The 24,884-nt window shown below is 30.4% G+C and overlaps 1 protein-coding gene across 7 annotated transcripts in view; it reads right to left on the minus strand.

The window, feature by feature from the left end:
• The window catches only part of LOC105425564 (uncharacterized), a 74,102-nt gene that overhangs the window by 24,050 nt on the left and 25,168 nt on the right, over window positions 1-24,884 (minus strand). For 4 of the 7 annotated variants that reach the window (XM_089079378.1, XM_089079376.1, XM_089079375.1 and 1 more), the window contains one exon: window positions 12,238-12,297. In XM_089079378.1, the coding sequence (XP_088935504.1) occupies window positions 12,238-12,297 (60 nt within the window). Of the gene's footprint in view, window positions 1-12,237; window positions 12,298-22,235; window positions 22,447-22,798; window positions 23,542-24,884 lie in introns of those variants that run through there. The other 3 variants (XM_089079381.1, XM_089079379.1, XM_089079380.1) reach the window with 3 other exon arrangements.

A 24,884-nucleotide genomic window follows, 5' to 3' on the forward strand; every position in this document is an offset into this window, starting at 1 on the left:
TGCAACACACAGGATGTTTCCGAGATTACTAAACATTCGCGAAGAACATAAGAAAAAGTTCTAGTATTTTAAAAATTGAACAGGGAGGGGCACATTTCATTTATATTCGCGATTTTTTCAAAAATATAAACCAAAAAATTCATACATGTAATAGCTTGTAATTGATTTGGTCACTGCATAACATTTCTTTGCCGTATTGTTAGTAGATAACATTGTTATTCCCAGTTATTGTTGATTAAAAACGGACTTATTTGAAATTATAATACGCTGAAAAAACTAGCATTACAAATTCATAACTAGATTCATAAACAAGTTTACTGTATTAAAGTAAATAAGTTTACTGTGTTAAAGTAAGTTTCCTTCTTGTCGATCAATATCAATCGCTGTAAATAAATCAATGCCAATTACAATTGCAAAAGTAAAATTATTATAATTTATTCGAATTAATTTGCATGTTTGGCTAGTTGTGTGTTAAAATCACAAAATATACTAATATTATTTTAATTACAAAGTAAAACAAAATATAAACCAATAAAATATAAACCATAAATGCAAATTGTAAATTATAAACAATAATTATATAATAATAACAAATGATTAAAAGGCTATTTGATACATAATTAATACTTAACATAATTTAATATAATTTATAACATAATATAATCTTCAATATTTTAATAATCAATATGACATGTGTTTGAATGCGTGATGTCCAACAATAAAATAAAATCGAAAACAATAAGGATAAATTTAATTGTTTTCTTCGTCGTCTGTAAAGTAATTCAAGGATATATGGATAATACAAGAATATAATGTGTGTATGCAAGAAATAATTATAAAATATTATAATATAATTATAAAAAAAATAAGTTAATTACTTAAAGAACATGGTAGTGCGGAAACTTGTAATTGTTTGTAATAAAAAAATAATAATACATAGATGATCGGCGAGCTGAAACTTCAGATAACATTAATGAATCTAAGAGAATTAAATTCGTGTAGGCAGATAAAGTGTCAACATTCCTAAGAAACGCGATGTTTTGATGACATTGTTAATTAATTCCTGTTTATTATCTTAATCACACTTATCGCTATGTTAGATAAATAAAATGTGATAAGCTTTCCATATAATTAATCTTATATACCTGATACTATAAATAAAATGTACACGATTGATTTTATAAATAAATGTTTATCAGATAATTACAAGTTGTTCTTGTTTCTACGAAATTAGAATGTTTTTTTCGATTTTTTTTTTGTAACGTTCTTTACTCGATTCTATTATACGTTTAATCGAAAATAATTTTAGCATACATACAATCAAGTTAATAAAACAAATTAAATTGAATGTTAAATATTATATTATATTTTGTGTTGATTATCGTTAAAGATTATGCTACAAACGATTTGTCGTGAATGTAATATTACTAATATACTATTGCTACTAATAAAAAAACCTATAAATATTTATTCTTGTGGTATTCTTTCTTATTAATAAAAAATAATTCTTTTAAGAATTGTATATTTCCTTTATGCACATTACTAAGCGACCATCTTTTTCTAAAGAAATTTTGTAATAAAAATCAGAGTCAGCTGATCCTTCTTATTTCCTCGTTGGATAGATCCTTAGAACTATCGACAAGGAATAGAAGCAAAATCACGTTTTCCAGTGACGTAACAGCGTGATCGTTCGAACGAGCGTTTCATTCTTCATAATTAAACGGTAGGCAAAGTAGAAGTTATTGATGGCGGCGCATTAAAGGTTTCGCGAATAATTCCTGCAACGCTTTTGCAACTCGTCATCGTCGGCGCGTGCGGTTGAGAAACCGCAAACTCGCCAATTTTGCAAATTACACAGTGCGATATAAACTATTTCATACGATAAATTTTACACGTGTCAATACAAACAATTTTATCCGAAGGATAGTAAGAGATAAGTGTTTCGCAATAATTTTATGCAAAATTTCTCTCTCTCTCTCTCTCTCTCTCTCTCTCTCTCTCTCTCTCTCCCCTAGATAATAAAAAAATTGTGTATGTTTTCAATTTCTCACGTTGACTATTTCGCTAATTAAATTTTAAATATATTATTTAAATATATTATTTTTTTAAAGTAAAAACAATTTAAAACTACATAAAAATGTTCATTATTATCTATATAATTAATGTAACATAATTTTATTTTTTTTCCAAGAATTTTTTTCTCTTTGTAACTTAAATTCGCCGACATAATTCGAAAACATGGACATTCCTGCGACGAATTGTCTATATCACAATACAGAACAATCAAAGATGTACTTTTTTGCGAGTTCATCTAAATCGCAAAATGAAAAAGTAGTCGGGAAGACATTGCGATGCATTAACGCTGCACACATCTCGCAGTATACATATAGGATGCATTTTTAAATTCAAAGTTTTATTATATCCAAGCACGAGTAATTCAAATCCGAAATATTATACTATCTTGAAAAAAATTATAATATAAAGTGGTCATATAAATAGAGGAACAGTTGTATATAATAAATACCTGATAAAAATATATAAAGTAGACCATATATTTACAAGTTATTTTCTTAAAATCTATTCGAGACAGCGACAAAACTTTCTTTGAAAATCTTTCAAGATTCAGTGAAGTCTTAAATATGATACATGGGGTACCATTATCGAATTTGTAGAGAAATGGAACAAAGCAAGCTTCCAATTTTTTACGAAATATCTTACTTTTTACTTCATATCTTTAAATACATTAATTGCCAAAGTTTTTAAATCTCTACAAAAAACAATTACAAAGTTATATTTAATAATTTAAAAATTATCTTATACTCCAATATATTTTAACATTTAATATAAAATATTTAATATTTTTCGATTACAATATCTTGATACTTTACTTGACACCTTAATATTTTTGTATTTATTTATATTTTATTTGTAAACAAAATAATAAGTTAAAACCATCGATGAGAAGACAAGTATTTAAAAAAAAATATGTTGTAATTATATTGCAAAATGTATAAATGTTTTTTAAAAGAAACTATATATTTTGTCTATACTAAATGTAAACATTCTTCAAATAATAAGACACTTGAACATGTGGCTATTTTTAGTACAGTATTTTATAATATATATAAAATATATTTCCAACATATATGTAAGAAATGTATGAAAGTTACATTATTATATCCTCCGAACATTTTTACTATCTACATATACCATGTTAAGGGTAACATAGCAAATTTTCATAAATTTGTATAAATAGTATACTAAAATTTTATTTGATTGTAATAAGTTATTTATTAAAAAGCTTATTCTGACTTCACATGTTTATCGTTCAATAGAATTATTATTTGAAAATTATTATTTGATTGAATCTGAAAATCAAAAAAACTCTTTTGTCAATAAACAATTTCTACGAAAAAAAGAAAATATTTCTCAAAAGTAACATTATCTATTAAATAAAGCGATCATGCACATGTCATCATTCTTAATTATGATTGATTGCAAATTAGTTAAAAAGGGTTTGCAATCTTTTACAATCTTGTTTATTTCAGCTCAGATAATTTAGTATGATGGTCATGCTATGCAACTGACTGTTTCAAAATATAATTATAATTGTTTTAATGTATTTATAAAAAATATATTTATATAAAGTTATCAATAATTTAAACGGTTTGTCATGCTATTGTAATTACATGTCTGTTAAAAATTTTACTTTCAAGTTGTAATATATATTATTTTTATGACATCATTATGTAAAGTATGTTTTTGAATAAAATATTCTTGATATTCTCTACTTATATTATATTCTTTTCTTATTTTGCAACCGATTACCAGCTCATAACACTCATAAAAGATCACAATCTTTTTGTTATAATTATATAATTTAATGTAAGACAAAGTTGCAATAAAATTTACATTTGTATCGATCTATCCAGATCTATCCAGATCTATCTGGGAGATTCGCTGGATACTTTTAGAGTCCCCCCCCCCTCCCCCGTAGATACAGAACAAAGGTCTCTACTTTTGCAAGAAGCAAACTTCGCTTCACTTTCGTCCGCGCTCGATCCATTGTTTGCGCAAACAGTCCCGATGCTCATCTGTCTAATAGACCGGCTTTCCATCGGCCAATTGGCCGCGGCAATTGGTAAACCAATTAGAGCCAATTACACGCTACGTCACATCCTTTCGAGTGGGACGTAGGCGCGGGACTGTAGGTCATGACTGTCACGACCGTCGAACGTGAAACCTGAACTACCCACGATAGGACACGTGGCGCGCGCGTGCACCGCGTGCACCGCGTGCACCACGTGCACCACGTGCACCACCTCCTCTTGTCTTGTTGTATCGAACCTCCTTTATCTTGTTATACCGCTTAATCATCGAATTCGTCAGGAGAGACGCAGATTAGATGACACTAATTTACACTAACTCAGTATTGCTAAAAATACAATATACATACGATTAACTCTTCTCAGCGGACTCTTCTCTCTCTTTCACCTGCTTTTAAATATTAAATACACTGTCTACATTGTACATACAAAGATATGTTATGTACAGGGCATTCAAAAAATTCTACATTGTTTTACGAAAACAGTAAGAATAAAATTTTTAAGTTTTATAATAATCTTTCGTGTAAAAAGCAATATATTAAATTGGAGAAGATAAAGAGTTATATTTGTTTGTAAACATTCTTATCTTGATATTATCAAAATTCAATCTTATGTATATGATTTATGTTATCATAAAGCGTATTTTTATATATTTATTGTAAAATTGTGGGCCGCTAAAAAATACATATGAATATGATAATAAGAATTATAAAAATAATTCTAATACGATTTATATATAAATAGATGAACACGATATTAAACAATTAAATTTATTAAATGTCATTTCAAAAATAAGAACTTTTGTTAAGATTTTTGTTTGAAAACTTTTGTTAAAACTAATTGCCTGAAAATTATTTTTTGAATATTTTTGTCTAAAAGCTTCTATTTGAAATTCTTTCTTTATTGATGTAAGTTAAAAACTCAAATTTTTGTTTAAAGATATGTGCCAAGCTTTGGCTTGAAGACTTTTGTTAATATTATTGTTACAACATTATTGTTTGAAAATTATTCTTTAAATACTTTTGTCTAAAAACTTTTGTTTAAAATTTCATTCAATTTTACTAAAATATGCGAAAACATCTCGTTTAGAACATCTTATATTACAGTAGCAAAATTATATTATGTTTTAATTGTTAAAAAAACGAACAGATCTTATTAGATGGATTGAATCACGACAATCTTTTTGTATCTCTAAGCGACATTTTCCGTGAATATTAAAATGGATAATGTTTCCGCGCGTAATTAAGAAAAAAGCAAAGATATAAATATTTGTGTTATTGTAACATAAATTATAATAATTATTTATAGTAATAATATTAGATTGATCAAGAACTTTACATATTTATCTCCTTTCATACATTATATATATATATATATATATATATATATATATATATATATATATATATAATTAATAACAATAGAAATAATTTTTTAATAATCGTTCTTCTTGACAAATTGAGAAAAATGAGATAATACAAACAAATAAATATCATGGTTCACAAATATTGTCACGAATGAGTTATTCGCTTTCAAAAATGGCTGATTTTTCATAACTAACATCAAACGATATTATTTAATTTTGAATGACGGTAATTAGCAACAATTAACGAGCGATAGCGTAAATATTTTCGCAGCGATTGTTTGTGATCATCGATCGTATAATTGATGCTCGCTTTCTTCTCCTTTAGACTAATGAGCGAACAAATTTGCATTAACGTGCACGTGATTGAACATTGACGCAAATGACACATCGTCGACGATAGCGCAACAAACTAATGACTAATTCTGATATCGATAATAATTTTTCGGCAATTTCCAATATGTCGGGTTGATTACATGTGACTTGAGCAAATATTAAATTAACACGATAAAGAGAGGACAACGCAAACTATGTCAAAATTGATTAACGAGAAATCAACATTATTATTATTTGTACGATAAATCTTGAGTGAAATATTATCTTGAATGTATACACATTTATGTTTATGTATGTAATATTTTCAATACAATTATTATAAAATTATTGGATAATAATAAATAAATAAAATACTAGACAAAAATTTTTTAAGAGAAAATTTAAGAGAAAATTTTACATGTAGAAAGATGAAATATTTAATTGCATAATTCTTAATTAAAAAAAATATAAGTCTTTAATTGTTCTCTCTTACGGGAATAGTGCAAAATTCTTATTTCTTTAAGTTTTTTTTTTATCTTGACAATGAAACATCTTTTTCTTATTAGTCTTTTTAATATTTTCTTGACATTTAAATATTAATTATACACATATATTATTATAATTTATGAAAACCTAAACTATTATTTTCTAATAATATTTTAATTAATTATTTACATACTATATGTATTTTAGTTTCATCTTATAAACTTTTTATATAGTTTAGTTATATATTATAATCAATCGAGATAAAAGTGCAAATTTTTTGGCATTGATTATGTTACACTTAAAAAATTAATATGATGGATAAATTTGCCAAATACTTTTTAACTTTTCTTTTTCAGTTATACAAGATTTTACATTTTTATATAAGATTTTTATATAAAATATTATACATTTTGAAATATTGTTTACAACTCTTTACTCACACTTTAGAAATTAAAAATGCGGTATTTATTATAACGAAAATAAATTGTACATTATTGAGTGTCAATTTATATTTATATTTTATTATATAATTTTTTATTATACATGTATATATGTATATATATATATAAAATACTTATAGCAAGAAATACTAAAACATCCAATTGAATTCCAGCTTTGTAACAAAATACATATTGTTTATGAATTTATGCAAATATTTTCTCTTTATGCATTTTCTAGTAAAAAAACTAAATTCTCCTATGTCTCCAAGGAACATTAGCATAGAATATAACTGGGTATTGCGTCGCGGAATTTTTAGTGATCTCACGTAACATTGAGATAAATGCCAAAATGCAAGTAACAATGCAAATCCACGGAAATAGCGTTGAAAAAATAATATGTTCTTACAACTGCCAGGCTTCCATCACGTGGAAGCGCAGCTGCCGTTTATTGTTGACTATCTTTATTCGTCGAGAGCGAAGGTTAAATGACAATTGAACTGCAGGAGACGGTTTGCGTTAATAGAACAGGCGACCGACACGTTCTAGTCCTGCTTAAGGATTTGCGAATATCGCTACAAGCTGTGGTCTTTCGCCTTAAAATTTCTCATTTCTTGCTTCGTATTGTTCATAAATTATAATTTTTCATTCAATAATATATAGTTATCACACACATATGTTATATTATATTTATATCGTTGAATAGGAAATTATAATTGAATGATGAAACGAACTTACCAAGTGAAGGTCTATCTAAATTTTTATGAGCGCCCTTCTCCGAAAGATCTCGTTTAAATCCCAGTTCATTTTTGGCAAAATAAATCTCAATTTGTTTGTCAAATAGCAAAATTTTTTGTTTTCTACTTGGGAAATAGCCTTTGAAATCAACTGCAAGACATAAAAATAACTAATAATTTATAAAGAAATAATATTTAAATTATTATCGATTTGAATAAGCGAATAAATTAAACATGTATAAAATGTATAAAGATAATCAATTACGTGTATCAAGCCGAGAATTTTACAACAAAATATATATTCTAAATATGTTTTTTTAGTTTCTGTATTAGAGTTACAATATTTTTTCTATAAAAGTCAGTGCAAATTTAAAAATTAAATAAAACAACTAAAACAAAACAAAATCTTTCAGAGATGTTTAGTGTTTACACAAAACAGAGGTAGAATAATCTATGAAATCTTTTTATATTTTTCCCAATGTTTTGATGTATAATACATATAACTTTAATATTGCAATATAACAATCGCATTATCATACATGACAGTATTGCACCAGATATCACAAGCATTTCGATATGTCAGCGAATGATAGGCGTTTTCGAAAAGAACCTAATACGTGGAAGGCTAAGTACAACAGTTGTCGCAATAAAATATGAATATTTATACTTCCAAATATGATTGAGAAACTGGAAACTGAATTTAATATAAATTCACTATAAACTATTAAAAATAATATAAAAGATTCTTTGCATTCAGTTTGCATTAGAAAGCCTATTAAATATCTAATAAATTCACAATATTTTTTCCAGATTTTAATCTCTCACATGAAAACGTCCATTATTATAAATTAAATATGTTAGATTTTAAAAACAGTGTTTTGTATCAGAAAATATATACGAATATTTTTTTAATCTCATTTTAAACGTTCTCTAAAGCTTCTTACATATATTAGATACATATAATATCGCGCACACGCTACTGATAATATTCTCAAAGATAAATGTAAATTGTCTTGTGATATATCTTTAGTATCTGACTAAATTAATTCTTGTTAAGCTTGATTAATTCAAAAGATTGCAATCTTACACAATATTGCGACGTGTGCGTTGCTTTTCAGTTTGATTGCGTATGTGATACAGCTTTGATATCTGATTTGCGCATTTTTTAATTACGCAGCAGTTGTTTTTTTATTGAACGCTGATAATACTGCGTCATAATTTTATATATATATATAAATATATAGTTTATTATTAACTAACTAATTATTATTTATATTATACATATAGATGATGACTATGAAAATTAGTATAAGCTTGCAATAATATATAATATTATATTATGAAACTATATATATTCATAAAATAATTGGACAAATCATGTTTATTATTGTTACGCATGTTACACTAGTAGCGTAGGCTCGATCATTCAAATATTTATCCGGTGATTTAACGATAATGTCCACTCCAGATAGCAATATAACATTATTTGTCATTAAAATAACAAACGTATCATCAGTATATTGATTAAATGTATACATAAAAATATTTGTGTTATATATCACTTTAAGAAATATCACATCTATTCTTATTTATAAAAAAAAATTATGCAAAATTTATAATAAACAATTATATTATAAATAAAAAGATAAATAATTATAATTATTTATTTTTATATTTATAATATAATTGTTCTAGATCGCATTTAAAAATAATATAAAAAAATTTTAACGATTTATAAAATAGACCGGTTTAACAAACGATTAAATAAAAAACTTTAATTATGGGAAAGAATTTTTAAATCTGTAAAAAGAGCTAATAAAAAGATCGGTAACTAAAAAATATGCATGCAGTCGGTAAAACAGATAACTTTAGAATTCTCTAAAGCAAGTCGATAACATCACATCTGACGATGATCAATGCAGAATGCGATATAATCAGTGGTCGAAAAATAGAGTCCGTAACCCAGATATGCAAGTATAAAATCAGTAAAGATATCTTTTTTCAAAACATTTTGAACAATTTCATTAAAAGGTATCTTTCAAATTTTTTGAGAAGATGTTTGAAACGTCTAAAAATTGTTTTTTTATAAAACATTTTTCAAAGTTTGTGTAGCTATTTACATTATCGACTGTGACATTTATCGAGAAACGATACGTATTTATCGATTGAAACTTAATTTTTGATATCTCGATGTATCGTAATCTATAAAAATATTGATATTTAATTAATCTGGCATATCAATTTTTATATTATTATAGTATTACAGCGAGATAAAGATGAAACTGTCGAAAAATGCATTGACAAGAGAAAGAATAAGAGACAGAAGCTGAAATTATCTATATTACCGATAAATCGATATATCAATAATTTAATACTTATTTTCCTAATGATAAAATTAATCTCTATCATAACTACAGTGATCATGACATCCTTTATTATAAAAGATAGTCTTTTATTTCATGTAGCTATCTTGATTTATTTCTTTTTTTTAAAACTTGATTTGATCTTTTAGCTTAATTAAGAATTATTATATATATATTAAGAAAAAATTTTTTTTCTAATCAGCGATTTAATATCTAATGTCGTAACAAACGAATTTTTGAGAAAATAACCGACAAATTTAGTTTCGTCATACATTCATTCACAAAAATATTATTAAAAGTTTTTTTATTTAGAATGTGTGTGTGTGTGTGTGTGTGTGTGTGTGTGTGTGTGTGTGTGTGTGTGTGTGTGTTATACATATATACATGTATGTATGTACATATATCTATCAGGGTGTCCGGTATCGGTCATATCATCTCTCACAGGTGTACAGGTAGAACTGGTAAAACTGATTAAACAAATCCTCTATCATTTTGCAATTTTCGCGATAATTATCGAGTTATTAATTATTAAAAATCACCTCTATTAGCTCGATAAATGCAAGCGCGCGGTAAGATACTCCCGCCCGGCGATCATGGTTGATAGGCGCTTAAGGAATTGTTTACTTCAAACGACAATAGCATTACGCAGCATTACGAGCCGCTTAATTCTTAGAACTAAGAAAAAGATGAAGAGTAAGCTGAAAGCCGAGATTAAAATTAATCCACGTCGGTGGAATTGGGCGTAAGTCATCTTTATATAACATGTGTTATTCACATGCTTATATAAATCTTTCTTTATTTAATGATCTGAAAAATCAGTTTCTATGTAGATTCGGTGTGACTCATTGTCAGTCTCTGTTGAGCGACAACGCAAAAACCTCCTGCGATGTCTGCATCTGTGTGTGTACATCGGCCATTACTACACAGCTGTCGCAAGTGATATAAACTATATCTGGGACTAATCTTTACTTTACATGAGACTGAATAAACGTCCGCGTTTGCGCATACTCGGAAGGAATTACCATTTCTATTTCGAACGCTAATTAATGAGCGTTTGAGCGCAGCGAAAACAACGTTTCGTTAAACATTGACATATTAATATTTGGATGCAATTAATCCTGCTTAAAATCGAAACAAAAATAATCGAAACAAAAGACTACATTTATATCCCTTTCAATGTAAATTAATTTTAATCTTAGTTTAATTTACTTTTTATTTTTTTCTAATACTTATGACATTAAAAAAAAAGGATTAAATTAAATCGAGTTTAATGTTAATCCATATTAATAAAAATGGATTTTTTTAATTGTTTTTATTTGTAGTTATAAATTAGCAAACGAATATCATAAATTCATAATTCTTCATCGCTTCCTTTCATTCTACTTCTTCTATTTATTATGATGTATCATGTCAAATCTTTTTAATAGGTTACACAGTGACAATTTTTACATACGCGCACGCATATACATACACATACATTATTTATATATTTCAAAAGTAAAACAAAGACCGAACATTTCACGGTGTCAAAAGAAATATACATATATTTTATCAAAACTGTCAAATACTGTCAAATATTCGCGTTGGTATTAGAAAATCTTTAATGTATATATTTTATTTATAATAAAAAATAAAAAATATATATGTATAAAACATTTATATGTGTATCTTTCATTACTATATTTAAAACTCCAATCTCCAATTGTTTCTTAAATGAGAAATTCCACGCCATGTAGTGCAAAAACAACCGTATATTTAATAATCGAATATTTAATAATTCCTTTCCCTTGGAATGTAAAAATTGAAACTATAGAAGAAAATAATAAAATTTATTATAGTTACATTTAAGTTCATATAATTACTTATGGTTTTTTCGATTATTTTTTTAATAAACAATCTAATGCGCAGAGCCACATTAGTACGATGAACTAACTATTGCACTTGCAATTAAAAGATCCGAATCTGATTGATCAAGTGCATTAATTTGTGGATTACGCGCATATTAATCTTTTAGCATCAATCTCGCCGCTCACTCGGAAACTGGACCAGTCGACCCTGGACCAAATCCCGACGAACATGGCTGACGAAATGTCTCCTCACGAATTCCGAGTTCTACGATCCTATGATCTTTCACATGTCTTCTTTTTTTTCTTTTCTTTCTTTTTGGGGGATTAAAAGATAAAAAAAAAAAAAAGATAAAATGACAAATGTCGAATAAATTTTAGCTGATGTTCACATATGACTATTTGGAAAATTATACAACATTGTGGCTTCGATCGATTCGTAAGTTTACAGATGTAACATCGGTGCGGATCGGAGGATCGATCTACAAGAGTTTTAATATATAATCCAGACTCGAAATCCGCGTGAAGGAGAAAAGAGTAATTAAAATAAATGCTCCTTTTCTCCAAGAAATCGTAAATCACTCACCGGTGTCGTTGTCGTTTCCTTGAGGCCCATCTCCCACATCCTCGGTGGCTGTGGAAAGTGCTGCAACAGATAAGGAAAGATCAGTACACACGGCCATTTCATATTAGAGCGACGCGGGAGGGGGGGGGGGCAGGGAAGAGCGAGGGGAGTACGATTATTAATGCGGGTCGCGTTGTAAAGTTACGTGCCCTCGAGGTAATCGCGACCTTCTACGTTGATGGACGGACATTAAACTATAAGTATATTAAGCTGTAGTCAGTCCCGTGACAATTAACCCTTTGACTGCCGGAGTTATTTTTGCGATTTATGATCTCTGATTGAGCACGGATATACACGTGAGTGAATATACGAAATTGGGCTCGTTTGCGTATTTAATTTTATTCATATAAATTTAATAAATTCAAATTAATTTAAGATTTTAATCGGATGTTGTTTCGACAATAGAATTCTTTATTTAACTTATAACAGAAATATTTTACAAATATCGAGAAATCAATAATATTGGAAATAAATAAAATAATTCAAAAAGTAAAAAGAATAAACGAAAAATAAAATCAATCGATTCCTTCAATAACAAAAAGATAACAAGGCAATAAATAATGATTCTTCGAGACTAATCAAGAAAGTGAACGAAAAATTCTGTTATTAACAAACCGCACTCATAGTTTCGGAATTCTTCATATAAGATATGTCGCATAAGAATGTGTGTGAAAAAGAAAAATTATTGTAAGATATAATTTTATCTTTAAAATAATGTTAAAAACAATATATATATATATATATATGTATACATTCTGGCACTTTTCATATTAATAATATTTTTAATAAAAATAAATAAATTTTTATATTTTATAATATATTATATTATAAATATTTTATATTTTAGATTATTATCTTCTTGTACTCCATTTTTTTATCGTATATTTATTGTATTTATTATAAACATCGGTATTGGCAATATTCATAGTTCGTTTTTATTTCAATATATCTTGAATAATGTCTTAAGATACTTATACGATTCTGTGATTAATTTATGAAATCTTAAGTATATAATCAGGACAATCTTAAATATAAAAAGTAAATATGAATATCGATGTTCCCTTAGCTCATTACATTCTTTATTTGTTTTATCTCATAATATACAATTGAAGTGCTATTTATCATTGACTTTCTAGCTGCTGCTACTACTTTTTTCTCTGAGCACAACAAAATGTCGTGAGAGGATAGAAATAATACTTATCACATACAATGACGCAATTAGATTTTTCAGTATAATTTAATTTATTCAATTATGCGGCATTTTTCGCTGTTCATTCTCGATTGTTATTTTACTCGATAGGCGTAAACACGCATATTCTCTCGATCGATCTTACAGTGCAGTGATTGGATAACAAGCGTATGTTCGGTGACCCATTAAGCTTGCAACTTGTTCCACGACAACCTACGTTGTGGAAGTAAGCGATATCTCTCTAGAGATTTCCTCCAATACCTCGCGGCCAGACAAGACTGATCGAAGAGATAATCGCGATGTCTCTAAGCAATTCAGATGTTGGAATTTTCAGACATTAGACGCGTATCGCGTGCGTTGCGATATTTTCTCAGAAAAAGATTTAAAATATCAATAGGAATAAACAAGAATAGTAATATTGTAATAATATTGTTCTTTAAAAACTATGATTCTTTCAATTATAAAAAAATTATTTTTAAAATTATCTTCCTTAAAAATGTACGTATCATATACCAAACGTTAGTAAAAAGCGTGAAAATTATGTAGACTGTTCTATTATTTCTGCTATATATTTGTATAAAAACTGAATCGTATAAAAATTGAATATAATTCTTGGAGTAATTTGAAAATTATTTGATATTTCTAATTGATATTTCTAATTGATATTTGATTTTTATCAGAAAAAAATAGAAATAGCATATTACAACACAAATATAGGAATTGAATAACATAAGAGGAACATTTTTAAAATTATTTTAAATTATTAATTTGTTGTACGTAATTGACTATTTTTATTTACTATTTCACGTATGTTTAATTTATTTGATACCTATAGTAAAATCTAGTGTAATCAAAATCTTCCTACAAATTATTAGTTATTTCTGTTTCTTGTAGTTTATTTCAGAAACTATTAACAACTAAAAATTGTTCATTAAAAAAAATATATTCCTAAATATTTTTTTTTTTCATGAAAATGTTAAAAATCACGTTGTTTTATACTTAATCTTTATTATAATCCTTTCATTTTTTATAAATATATTTAATATTTCACACTATATAAAAAAAAATATTTCCTGTGGGGAAGATAATAAAAAGAATTTTTAATCGATATCAAATTGTTGTAGAACCGCTGCGTTGGAAATCTGCTAAAAAATAGTGGCACGTGATTGGTGATATAATTATTTGAATTTATTTCATATAGAAATTTAGCATTTAAGATCCTGTTTGCCGAGGAATTATTATGTATAGAACGTTTCTCTTAGTTGTTCATTAACATATACTCGGCTTATATCAAATATTGTTTATAAAAAAATGTTCTATTTAATGTTCTATTCTATGTTCTATTTAAATTTTAATAACTTTGCTATATAAATCTAACACATCTTTAAAAAAGAGTGTCTATAAATTTCTTATGTTTCAAGAAATTTAGATAAAATACTGTAAAAGTGTGTAAGATTATAAAATAAAGTAGAAAAGTAGATTTAAAGGTAAATTTCATCGAAAGTGTATTAGGAATTGTGAGAAAAAGTAAATAACGCAGGATTTCAAGATTCATTTTACGCGTTGATTCACACTGCTGGAATATATGGTGTCTCCTATACGCGCCGATGTGGTCTATCTTGATTCGCGACGGATGGAAAGCGCATTAAAATCGACTGCGGCCTCGAAGAAAGTCAGTGTTAAACGTCAAACTCTCACTGTGATATAACGAGAGCGGGATACACGGTGCATCTGCTAAGTGGTACACCCGCGCTCCCTAAGCGCTCCCGTTATATCCCCCCACCCCTCTTGTCGGCATCTGCATTGCTCAAATCACGTCCAATCCGGAACAAGCTTTCCGATAATTCGCGGAATGTCGTGCGATAGACCTTAAGGTATTATAGACTGCACTTAATATACATATACTTTGTGTACGTGTTACGAGCGCGACGACGTTGTGTCAACGCATTGCATACTAATCGTGTTAATTAACGAATCAGGACTTTAAACGCAGGCTTCAAATACGTTTTGCAAGAATGACCGTGTTGTGCGTGGAACGATATTAACAAATTTCTTTATTATACTTATTATTTTCATTACAACCGATTGAAAATTTGTTTTTTGAGAAATTAAAAATCAGGATTACAAATTTTTATTTCTATAACATTCTTTTTATTTATGTACTTTGTTATTAAATGCTATAACACAACATATATATATATATATATATATCCGCTCTCAGAGATGATACTTGCAGTGAGATGCTTGTGTACATTCAATCATCTGCTACATTTCAATGGTAGCATTAACGATTTGATTTGATTAAATTCCATAAATAATATTATTATCAATATTAGTCATTAGGCGTCTTCATTATTGTGTGATGTATCATGTCTGAATGAGCGAATTTTCCGCAAATCGTTTGGGATCAATTTTAAATACTTCCCGTTTAACTAGCTTTTTAGATATTTTAATTTTTTAGATATTTTATATATTATTTAGATATTTTCTTAGAACATTCTACAGAATTTGTGAAGAGACATCAGATAATTTTGAAGACTTTGTACTTAATACAAAAGTACAAAATCGAAGCTTCTGTCTTAATTAATTTAAAGTTAACATAAGGCTATTTAAAATTTGAAACCAAAAATATTTAATATTCATTATCGAGTTGCTTGTTCTAAAAATCTTTCAGCGTCTCTCCTCTTCAGCCCATGATAAGATCAGAACCACTGTTAATCACTTATCATCAGTTACTCATCAGTATTTTATAGATGCGCCTCTCAAACGTGTTGCAGGTAACCAATTATATTATGACGTATGCAAATGAAAGACGCGCTGTAACTGTCTATTTCCTAGTGCCCACTTGATATTTTTCCTCACTTCTCTTCCCTCCCCGACTCACCCTCTCTCTCTCTCTCTCTCTCTCTCTCTCTCTCTCTCTCTCTCTCTCCTCATTATTTCTTTTGTTTTTCACTCCGTGATGTCTTCGGAACAAACAAACACGACCGAAATCGTGAGTGATTGTGAAAATGGACATGACAAACACTTAACTCGAAAATTTTTTTCTAAGTGCGAGCATACATCTCTGTATTAATAATTCATGCATTATCTATTATAAAATCATACTATGAATACGCGCGTACAAACGGATCTTTAAAATCTTGCGGTAATTACTTTTTTTTTTATAGCGTTCCTTGTAATCCTTATCAAATTTCTCTCTCTCTCAAATCTTCCTTTATTCAAATTATTTTTACATTAGAGTAAAAAGAATCTTCCCATAAAATTTTGTCCTCATAGTTTAAAAAAGTGTACGAGTTATAACAACTTTAGACAATTTTACAATCATGCGATATCAATTTCAAGGTTCTCAAGTATTATACCAGTTTTACTATTTTTCACATGTTCATACGTTTGAAGCAATTTCAATTTATTATTTGAATATTTCGAATGAACATAATATATCGTAATCGAACGTACATTAAGATATATCGAGCATTCAAAATCATTGATTTCGAGATATCAAGATGACATACAAAGTGACATAATCAAATACTCGATCATTTCTATCCTTCTATGACGATCGGGCAAATGTCCTGTCGGAATTACTTAATAAACTTCTAAAATCAGGTATCTCTATCTCGCGAAGGCAGTATTAATTCGCTCCACTTTATTCTGTCGGCATGGTGTGTGGCGCGCACGCCATGCCGACAGAAAAAAAGCCATTTTGAAGACTTTCTATAATCCCGAGATCGCCTCTCACCGTCTCTCGCGCTCGCCCGTAGCGTCGCTTACAGTTCCATTCAAAAATGCAAACCTCGGCATTCAGGGGCGCATGTGAAAATGTATGTTATACAAAAGCAGCTCAACATATCCGAGTATGTATGTAACAAAAAATTATAGTTACATAATAATTACAATTATAAGTATGATTATATAAGTTATTTGAATCTGATATTCGATTTAAAAGTGGAACTGTTTTGGGTTTAACCGATACTCAAAGAGTATCGGTACTTATACTCATTTTCAGATGTGTCGGTGCAATTCATGTCGATTAACGTTACATTTATTGAGAAAAAAAATTCTTCCTTTTTTATCAAGAAAATCAGTAACTTTTTGTTGATATTTAATAAAATCTTACCTACGATTGAATTGAGATTTAGACAAAAGATTCGAATATATTATATGTTTGATTTACTCGAATAATCCGAATACTATGAATAGTTCAAAAAAGCGAGCGTCAAGTTCGAATAGTTCGAATAACTTGAATTAGCGATCGCTCTGTAATATTAAATTATTATATTTAAAGTTCGGACAATATAGACGGAAAGAAATATTAAAAACACAGTGAAAGAGCAATTTTTACGTTTCTTTTTTCTATTTCTTTTTTATTTTCACACGTATGTCCTATTGACCTTGAAAAATGAATTCAAATAGTTCAAACTGTTCGAATATACCTTCAGTTCGAATTATTTAACGTTCGACCTCGAAATTTAACTATTCGAATGTTGAATTATCTAACGATCGATCTTGACCGAACACTAGATTAAATAACAAGAATTATTACGATCGATCTTTATCTTTTTTTCTTTGTATGCGTCCCTGCGTGTATTTCCAAATGCAATCAGTCCCTCGAATAACACGTCTGGCTTGCATCATTCTTTCGAAATTACTAACGCACGAGAGTCGTTTAAATAAATCGGGGGACGCTCGTGCCAATTTCCAGAATGATAAACATGCCCGAGGCATCAATGGCTCTCGAATGTCGGACGCCTAAAAAAGTTCAAGGGTGTACGCCGTACAAATTAACCCTTGATCAGCGTAATTAAATTTGTTGGTAGCGTGACCACTCGCGGCAATCCTTGGCCCCGGTAATAATTCAAATAACACACCATACCCGTTCCAAGAGTATCTTCGTGAAAGTCATGCTGGGATAGCCAGCCTTAGCCTTAGAATATCGTTATGAGAGACGCGTCTATCCCGTGTATCCGCTTATTTACATTAAATAACGGAACTGATAGAACGAGGAGCATTACTTTCGATAGGAATACAATCCAATCGGAACGCGGGGGAGACATTTCACATCGATGTCACGTAATCGACACATTGTTCTGGATTCCCATAGAAATCCGGCACACGTCGATCCGACGACATCCGCACGTGCAGGATTTCTGGATTCCTGGACTGACAGCTCGGCTGATCGACGATCAGCATTTATGGGCATCGATCGGACAACCATTCGTAATAGGGGAGAAAATGTACTCTTGAACAAGAAAGAAAACAAAAAGAAAAGGAAGGAACGAAAGACAGAAAATGGAAAAGATGAAATTTTGCAATCCCTTGGTATGACATGAAATTGCGTATATATTATGAGTGACCAGTCCTTCAGTTTCCATGACCTTCATCTTTTTTCATTCAAAAATGTCAAGAATGTACGATTAAAGCTTTAGAATAATGATAAATGTTTTAAAGATAAGATTTCAAAGATTACTAAATGTTTATATCACAGTCGAACACAGGACAGTATTCGAATCTTATGTCGAAATATCGTGACACACATGTCTCGAGGAACATCGCTTTTTTCGTTCTTTCCTCCCGATGTGTCGATTTTTTTTTTTTATCTTTTGGTGAACAATTTTGCGCGTGTTGGTTGCTTCATAATCACAAAATTTGCATTAAGATTAAAAGTTTGCATATTTGACTGTTCAGCTTTAACCTTGTTGCATACGTGATAATAGGCGAATAAACGTTGGAAAAGTTTTATTGAAAGATTTGACGATTTGATGAGAGCTGTTTAATAAGTGTTGTAAATAAAGGAAGAAAAAAAAAACTGTGTTTGGTTCGTTCGAGTGACGCGAATTACTACGAATTGTCCGGATACAGGTAATAAAGAGAGGCTCGCCTTGAGGAAAACGTGTGGCTCACGCCTCGATTCATTGAGGACATCTCATCGCTGCGATCGAGACGATCCTTGAATCGGCCATCGTATTTTAATTCAAGAACACTAGCCGACTTGGTGCGCACTCGTGAATTTGGTCCGTTTGATAATCCGCATACAGAAAGAATAGTTTTGCTAAAATATCTAAAAATAACTTTGTTGAACTTTAATTTTGTTATCAAAATAAATATGTAGGACATTTAAGCATGATGATAATATTGCAAAAATTTTTGATATTTTAGCAATCAATTTGTTATATGTGTGAATATTCGATATAATTAATTTAATAGTCCAATAAAATTTTTTGAAATCTATATACGACCAAATTTTTAGACACTTAGCAAAACTGTTCTCTTCGTGAAGAGAATAATAATACTTCCCGAATGTTAATCTCGAAACTTTATCCTTTCTGTAAAAGCAACTAGAAGAAAAAAATATAATAATTGGAAGAATACTGAATATCTAATATGGAATGTTTGCCACTGCTTGTTTCATGAGTAACAACAGTAATAATAATTGAAATGCATGTCACATATAAGCATTTTAAAATTCTTTTTATATCCTTTTGCATAATGTATAATTAGTATGGATAAAATTATCTTTGTGTGCTGAGAAATATCGCTAGTCATCTTGAAACGCTTTTATCTAGGAAATTACTATCTGGTATCTGACACTCCATCTCTAAGAAAAAAAGCAATCTTGTCTTTTATGGATTTAATTGCTCATTCTATGTAAGTTGCATGCATTCAAGAGCTTTCTATTCACCAGACGTATTTCTCTCCTGCATATAAGCAATACTTATATCTAAATATTATATTGTGCACATGAAAGAAGAAAGATTCCAAAGCTACACACACACACACACACACACACACACACACACACACACGCGCGCGCGCTCGCACGACATATACACTTACATAGGCACGCGCACATATATGTTCTGTATATATAGTTGCTAAATTAATTTCTATTGCGGTTTTCATTTTTTTGACTTAAGACAATTATTTAAGACATTTTCCTATCAGATTTAGCTTTACCGGAAAATAAAATTCGAAAGATGCAAGATCAGATACAATTAAAAGACACTTTTGCTTGTCTAATTTATTCACGATCAATTATTGATCAATACGTTAAAATTTTGCAAAAATGCAAATATGACGAGCTATGTAAAACGTGTTGGAATATTCATTTGAGGTCTCGAACCTTTAGGACATGCATTCGTACTCGACAGCAACTCGTGAAACAATTGAGGAGAGGCTGAGAAATTCTTGGACACTCCTCTTTGGATTTCACAACTTCCAATTGTTATATTTATATTTATATTTAATTTATACAAATTCATTTATATTAATTTTTACTAATTAACTTATAATTAATTTATATTAACATTTATATTTGAAAAAGTATTTATTTAAAAAAATCTCTCGTTGTAAAAAATAGAAAAACAAGATTTAACTTGGATCCAATTCAATTTGGACGCAAATTTCTACATACAGAAAGTTTCTAATTAATTAGTATTAGACAAGAATAAATGCTTGCATGCAATTTTGGAAGAAATTGCATGCAAGCATTTATTCTTGTCTAATACTAATTAACATGAAATTTTATTAAAGATTATTAAAGAAAAAATAAGATAAAGATAAATTATCTCTATTTTGGTAATAAATAAATTTTGAGATTGAAATATTAAAATAAATTTTTAATGTGTTTCTAAAATTATATGTTTTTAATTTCCGAGACTTTCTTTGTAAAAATATAAAAGTATTTTAAATAACACAATTAAAATTTGATTAATATTGTATGCGGTATCGCGTACAATATTAATAGTATTATTTATATATGCATATGCATAAGAAATTATATATTCAGAATTTTTCTACAGAATTCTACAGAATTTTTCTATCAATTTCTAAGTGCTTCTCGAAAAAAATCCGATCAAGGATCGACGCACATATATCTTGCTCCAGTAACGACAACTTTATAAACCGGTGGAGGAACATTCTAGAAAATGGTAGACGGACTATATCGAAGGCGAGGAGTAATGAAGTCAATTACAGTTAACGAGATAACATCGCGATCATTCAATTGAGATTCCCCCTCCCCCCATTAGCAGCGCACGCACGTACATTCATTGCCGGTATTGTGCAAGCACGGCATATCCGAAAGGGCGCGCGACGCATCGTTGAATTCGCAGAATTCCGCACTCCTCTGTAATTAGGCTAATTATTAGCTGACGTTTTCAAACCCAACAGTCAAATGCCGGAACAGCGAATTCACTCATTGCGCCGTTTGTGCTTTCTTCGGATCTTTCTTTTATTCGCGGTCATTTATAATTGCGAATAATTCCGCGTTTGAAAAGAAGGAGAAAAAAAAAAATAAAAAGAGACAAAACGAGCCAAACAAGAATGTCCGAGCAACCGTGTAAACTATCTATTATAAACTGAATTATTTTTCAACTTAGTTATCAAATTATATTTCCAATCTTATATACTATGATATCTTTTATCAACTTATCTATACAGTTCAGTATTCTGACTTGATTCATTGATAATTCAATGTGGATTATCGTGGCAAGGGGCAACTCGAGGAATTCCAGGATTTTCCGGACGCTCTGTATATACAGCAATGCAAGACAAAGAAAAATAACGTAGGGATGAAAGAAATGCGAAGCGATTGCAAAAGTGCGCTTTCGAGAAAGTGCTTTCCTGCCGTTATTCCGCGCACGCGTCGCGAACCGCGAGTCGCGTCGCGTCGCGTCGCGTCGCGTCGCGTCGCGTCGCGTCGCGTCGCATCGCGTCACGTCACGTCACATCGCGGCGCAACGCGTGATATCCGCGTGTATATACGCACCGACTTCGGCATGTTGCACAGAGAATTCCAACATGGTCCACTAGGAACTATCAGCTGACCGGTGACGATGCCAATGGGATATCTTCCACTTCTTCACGCACGTCGAAATACTATCAGGATCTCAGAAAGTCCAGACTGATCGATCAATCGATCATTCTTTCGGCCACTCGCGCAAATTCAACTCCAACAAATTCGATAGGACGAAGCGAAACTGTTAACACGAGTTTCAAATAATTTTTGGGTAATCATAATCATGGTGTTAATTACATAAATATCTGGAAATTTATGAGATTTTTAATGGAATAGAGTGAAGGGATGATATATATATATATATATATATATATATGATTACTTTGTGCCTGTATGACCTTCAAAATTTAAGAATATAAGGATGAAAAAAGAATGACAATTTCAATTTAAAATTCTAAAAATGTAAGAAGTAGATCAAGTTAGGTAAGATTTTTCGAAAATTGGAAATTTCGAATTAAATTCAAAGACATCTTAACAAATATTTGCAACTTGACAAATGCATGAAATCGGGGAATATGAGTCAAAAGTCTTACAGAAACTTGAAAATTTCCATCGTTAACAAAATTTTGATGATTTGATCATCGGAATTTGGGAATATCGGAAATGATACATCCGAATCCCTAATAGCAGAAGTTTGAGAACACTTCGAAAGAGGGACTATCTGAGGAATTTCTTTCCGAGAACGGGTTGGCACAGTTCGCTTCAAAGAATTCAAAGTGACACCATAAAGAAACTTGAAAGATCTCGTCAATGATTTCGGATCGATCCACCACCTCGAACATGCCCTATGGGCCGGAAATCTCCCTCGTAGATTTATCCTCGGCGCGGCTTCTCTCAAAGCACGATCCCTTCGCGAGTCTCAAGACAAGAACTTTGTTCGCAACGTGACTGCGGCTAACGGATTAATAACGCGGGTGGCACAGGCGCGATTGCAAATCGCGGCAAATTCAGGACATGCGTGACGCGCGAAGTGGTAAGATCTCGAGATCTCGACTAGAAGTTCGACGTTCCTTTCAACGGCGCGATCCCGATCGCTCGATCTCGCGCGCGCGCGCGCGCGCGCGCACGGGCGGGCCTTCCGGTGCACCAAGATGGCGATGGCCGAGCTTCCGTGACACGCGGAAGCGGGACAAGTACACGCACGGTGAACGCACGCGGCTGCAGCAGCGGTGTCGGAGAGGACAGACTTCGGTAGAAAGCGTTCGAGGTTCGAGGCGCACTAACACGCTCCGGCGTCGCAACCGAGCCAAGTCGAGCCGATCCCTGACGAGCAGCGTCTTCGCGCGATATGCGCTCCAAAGTAACGGAGCGAGCTGATTGCTAAAGAGAGCGAGAGAGAGAGAGAGAGAGAGAGAGAGAGAGAGAGAGAGGGGGGGGCGGAGAGAAGGAAAGAAAGAAGGAAAGAGAAAGGCTGAACTGCGCAAGAGAGAGGAGGGGAGGGGGACAGATAGACTTTTCACCTTCGACGAGCATGAGTGACCGAGTGTGTGGAATGGAATGGAGAAGAGATCTGAAGATGGGAAATCTAACGAGGAGTTAATGACCGTATTATATGAGGATTGATGTGTGTTCTCTTGATCGCGGCGTGAGAGACCGGGGAGAAAGGTCGATCAAATTAAAGCTGAATTAAATTAAAGCTGATTATTCACACGTAATGTGCGATTCCATCTAAATCGCTTCGCGATTTTAATTGCGATATATTATATTTCGGATATCACGATGATAATTCATGACGGAACACGGAAAATAACAGAGCTAGAGCTGTTGAATACGTGAAGCATTTTTCTTATCGGATTAATTTTCAACTGTCGAATGATACATTAAAAGAGATGTCACCTGTTTCAACATAGTAATCTTCTCGTAGTATTATAGGATTCGATAATGATTATGATTATTTAAAAATCAGAGAGGCGAAATAGAGTATAACGGCAGAGTTTGAATGGCAGAGGAATATAGCAAAAATTTACCAGAATTGGATGGAAAATTTTAAGAGTATCTGAGAAAATATATTCGCACGTCTCGAAATCGGGTGCGATTGGGATGCGATAAAAAGGCGCGATGCACGGTGTTTATTAATTGTTATCTGTGTGATTAATGTAATCCGCGATAAAAGACGCGAAAAACAACGTACTATTCTACCACCCGCGAAGAACTTCCGATAATTATTATTTGCATTCCTTCGATAATAATTTTGCAATTGTTATTTGGATTAATCCCCTGCATTCCTCAATGATTATCGATTAATTGATTGACATACTAAGGAAAAAAATCTGATACTCAACAATATATATAATCTTTCTTTCGAGCTCTTTCAAGATAGGTAAAACTTTATGGAAGCTTTATGAAATACTTTTGGGGTAAAAAAAATCTTTAAAATGTTTAAAAATATTTGACTGTTGAATATAATTTTTAATGGTTTTTAAATGTCCTTACATTAAAATATTTAAAACCCCTTTCTCAAGTCTTCGATAAACAGTTCAAATATTTGAAATTATATGCCCAGAAACTTTTTACAAAACTTTTTTATAGCTAAATCTCGAAATTACATAAATAAAAAGAAACTAAATGAATAATTTAAAAATTATAAAATTGTCAATAGAAATGTTTCCACTAAATAAA

This window comes from Pogonomyrmex barbatus, unplaced genomic scaffold (genome assembly GCF_055798465.1).
Source record: "Pogonomyrmex barbatus isolate J1 unplaced genomic scaffold, ASM5579846v1 scaffold3, whole genome shotgun sequence".
Taxonomy (NCBI): Eukaryota; Metazoa; Arthropoda; class Insecta; order Hymenoptera; family Formicidae; genus Pogonomyrmex; species Pogonomyrmex barbatus.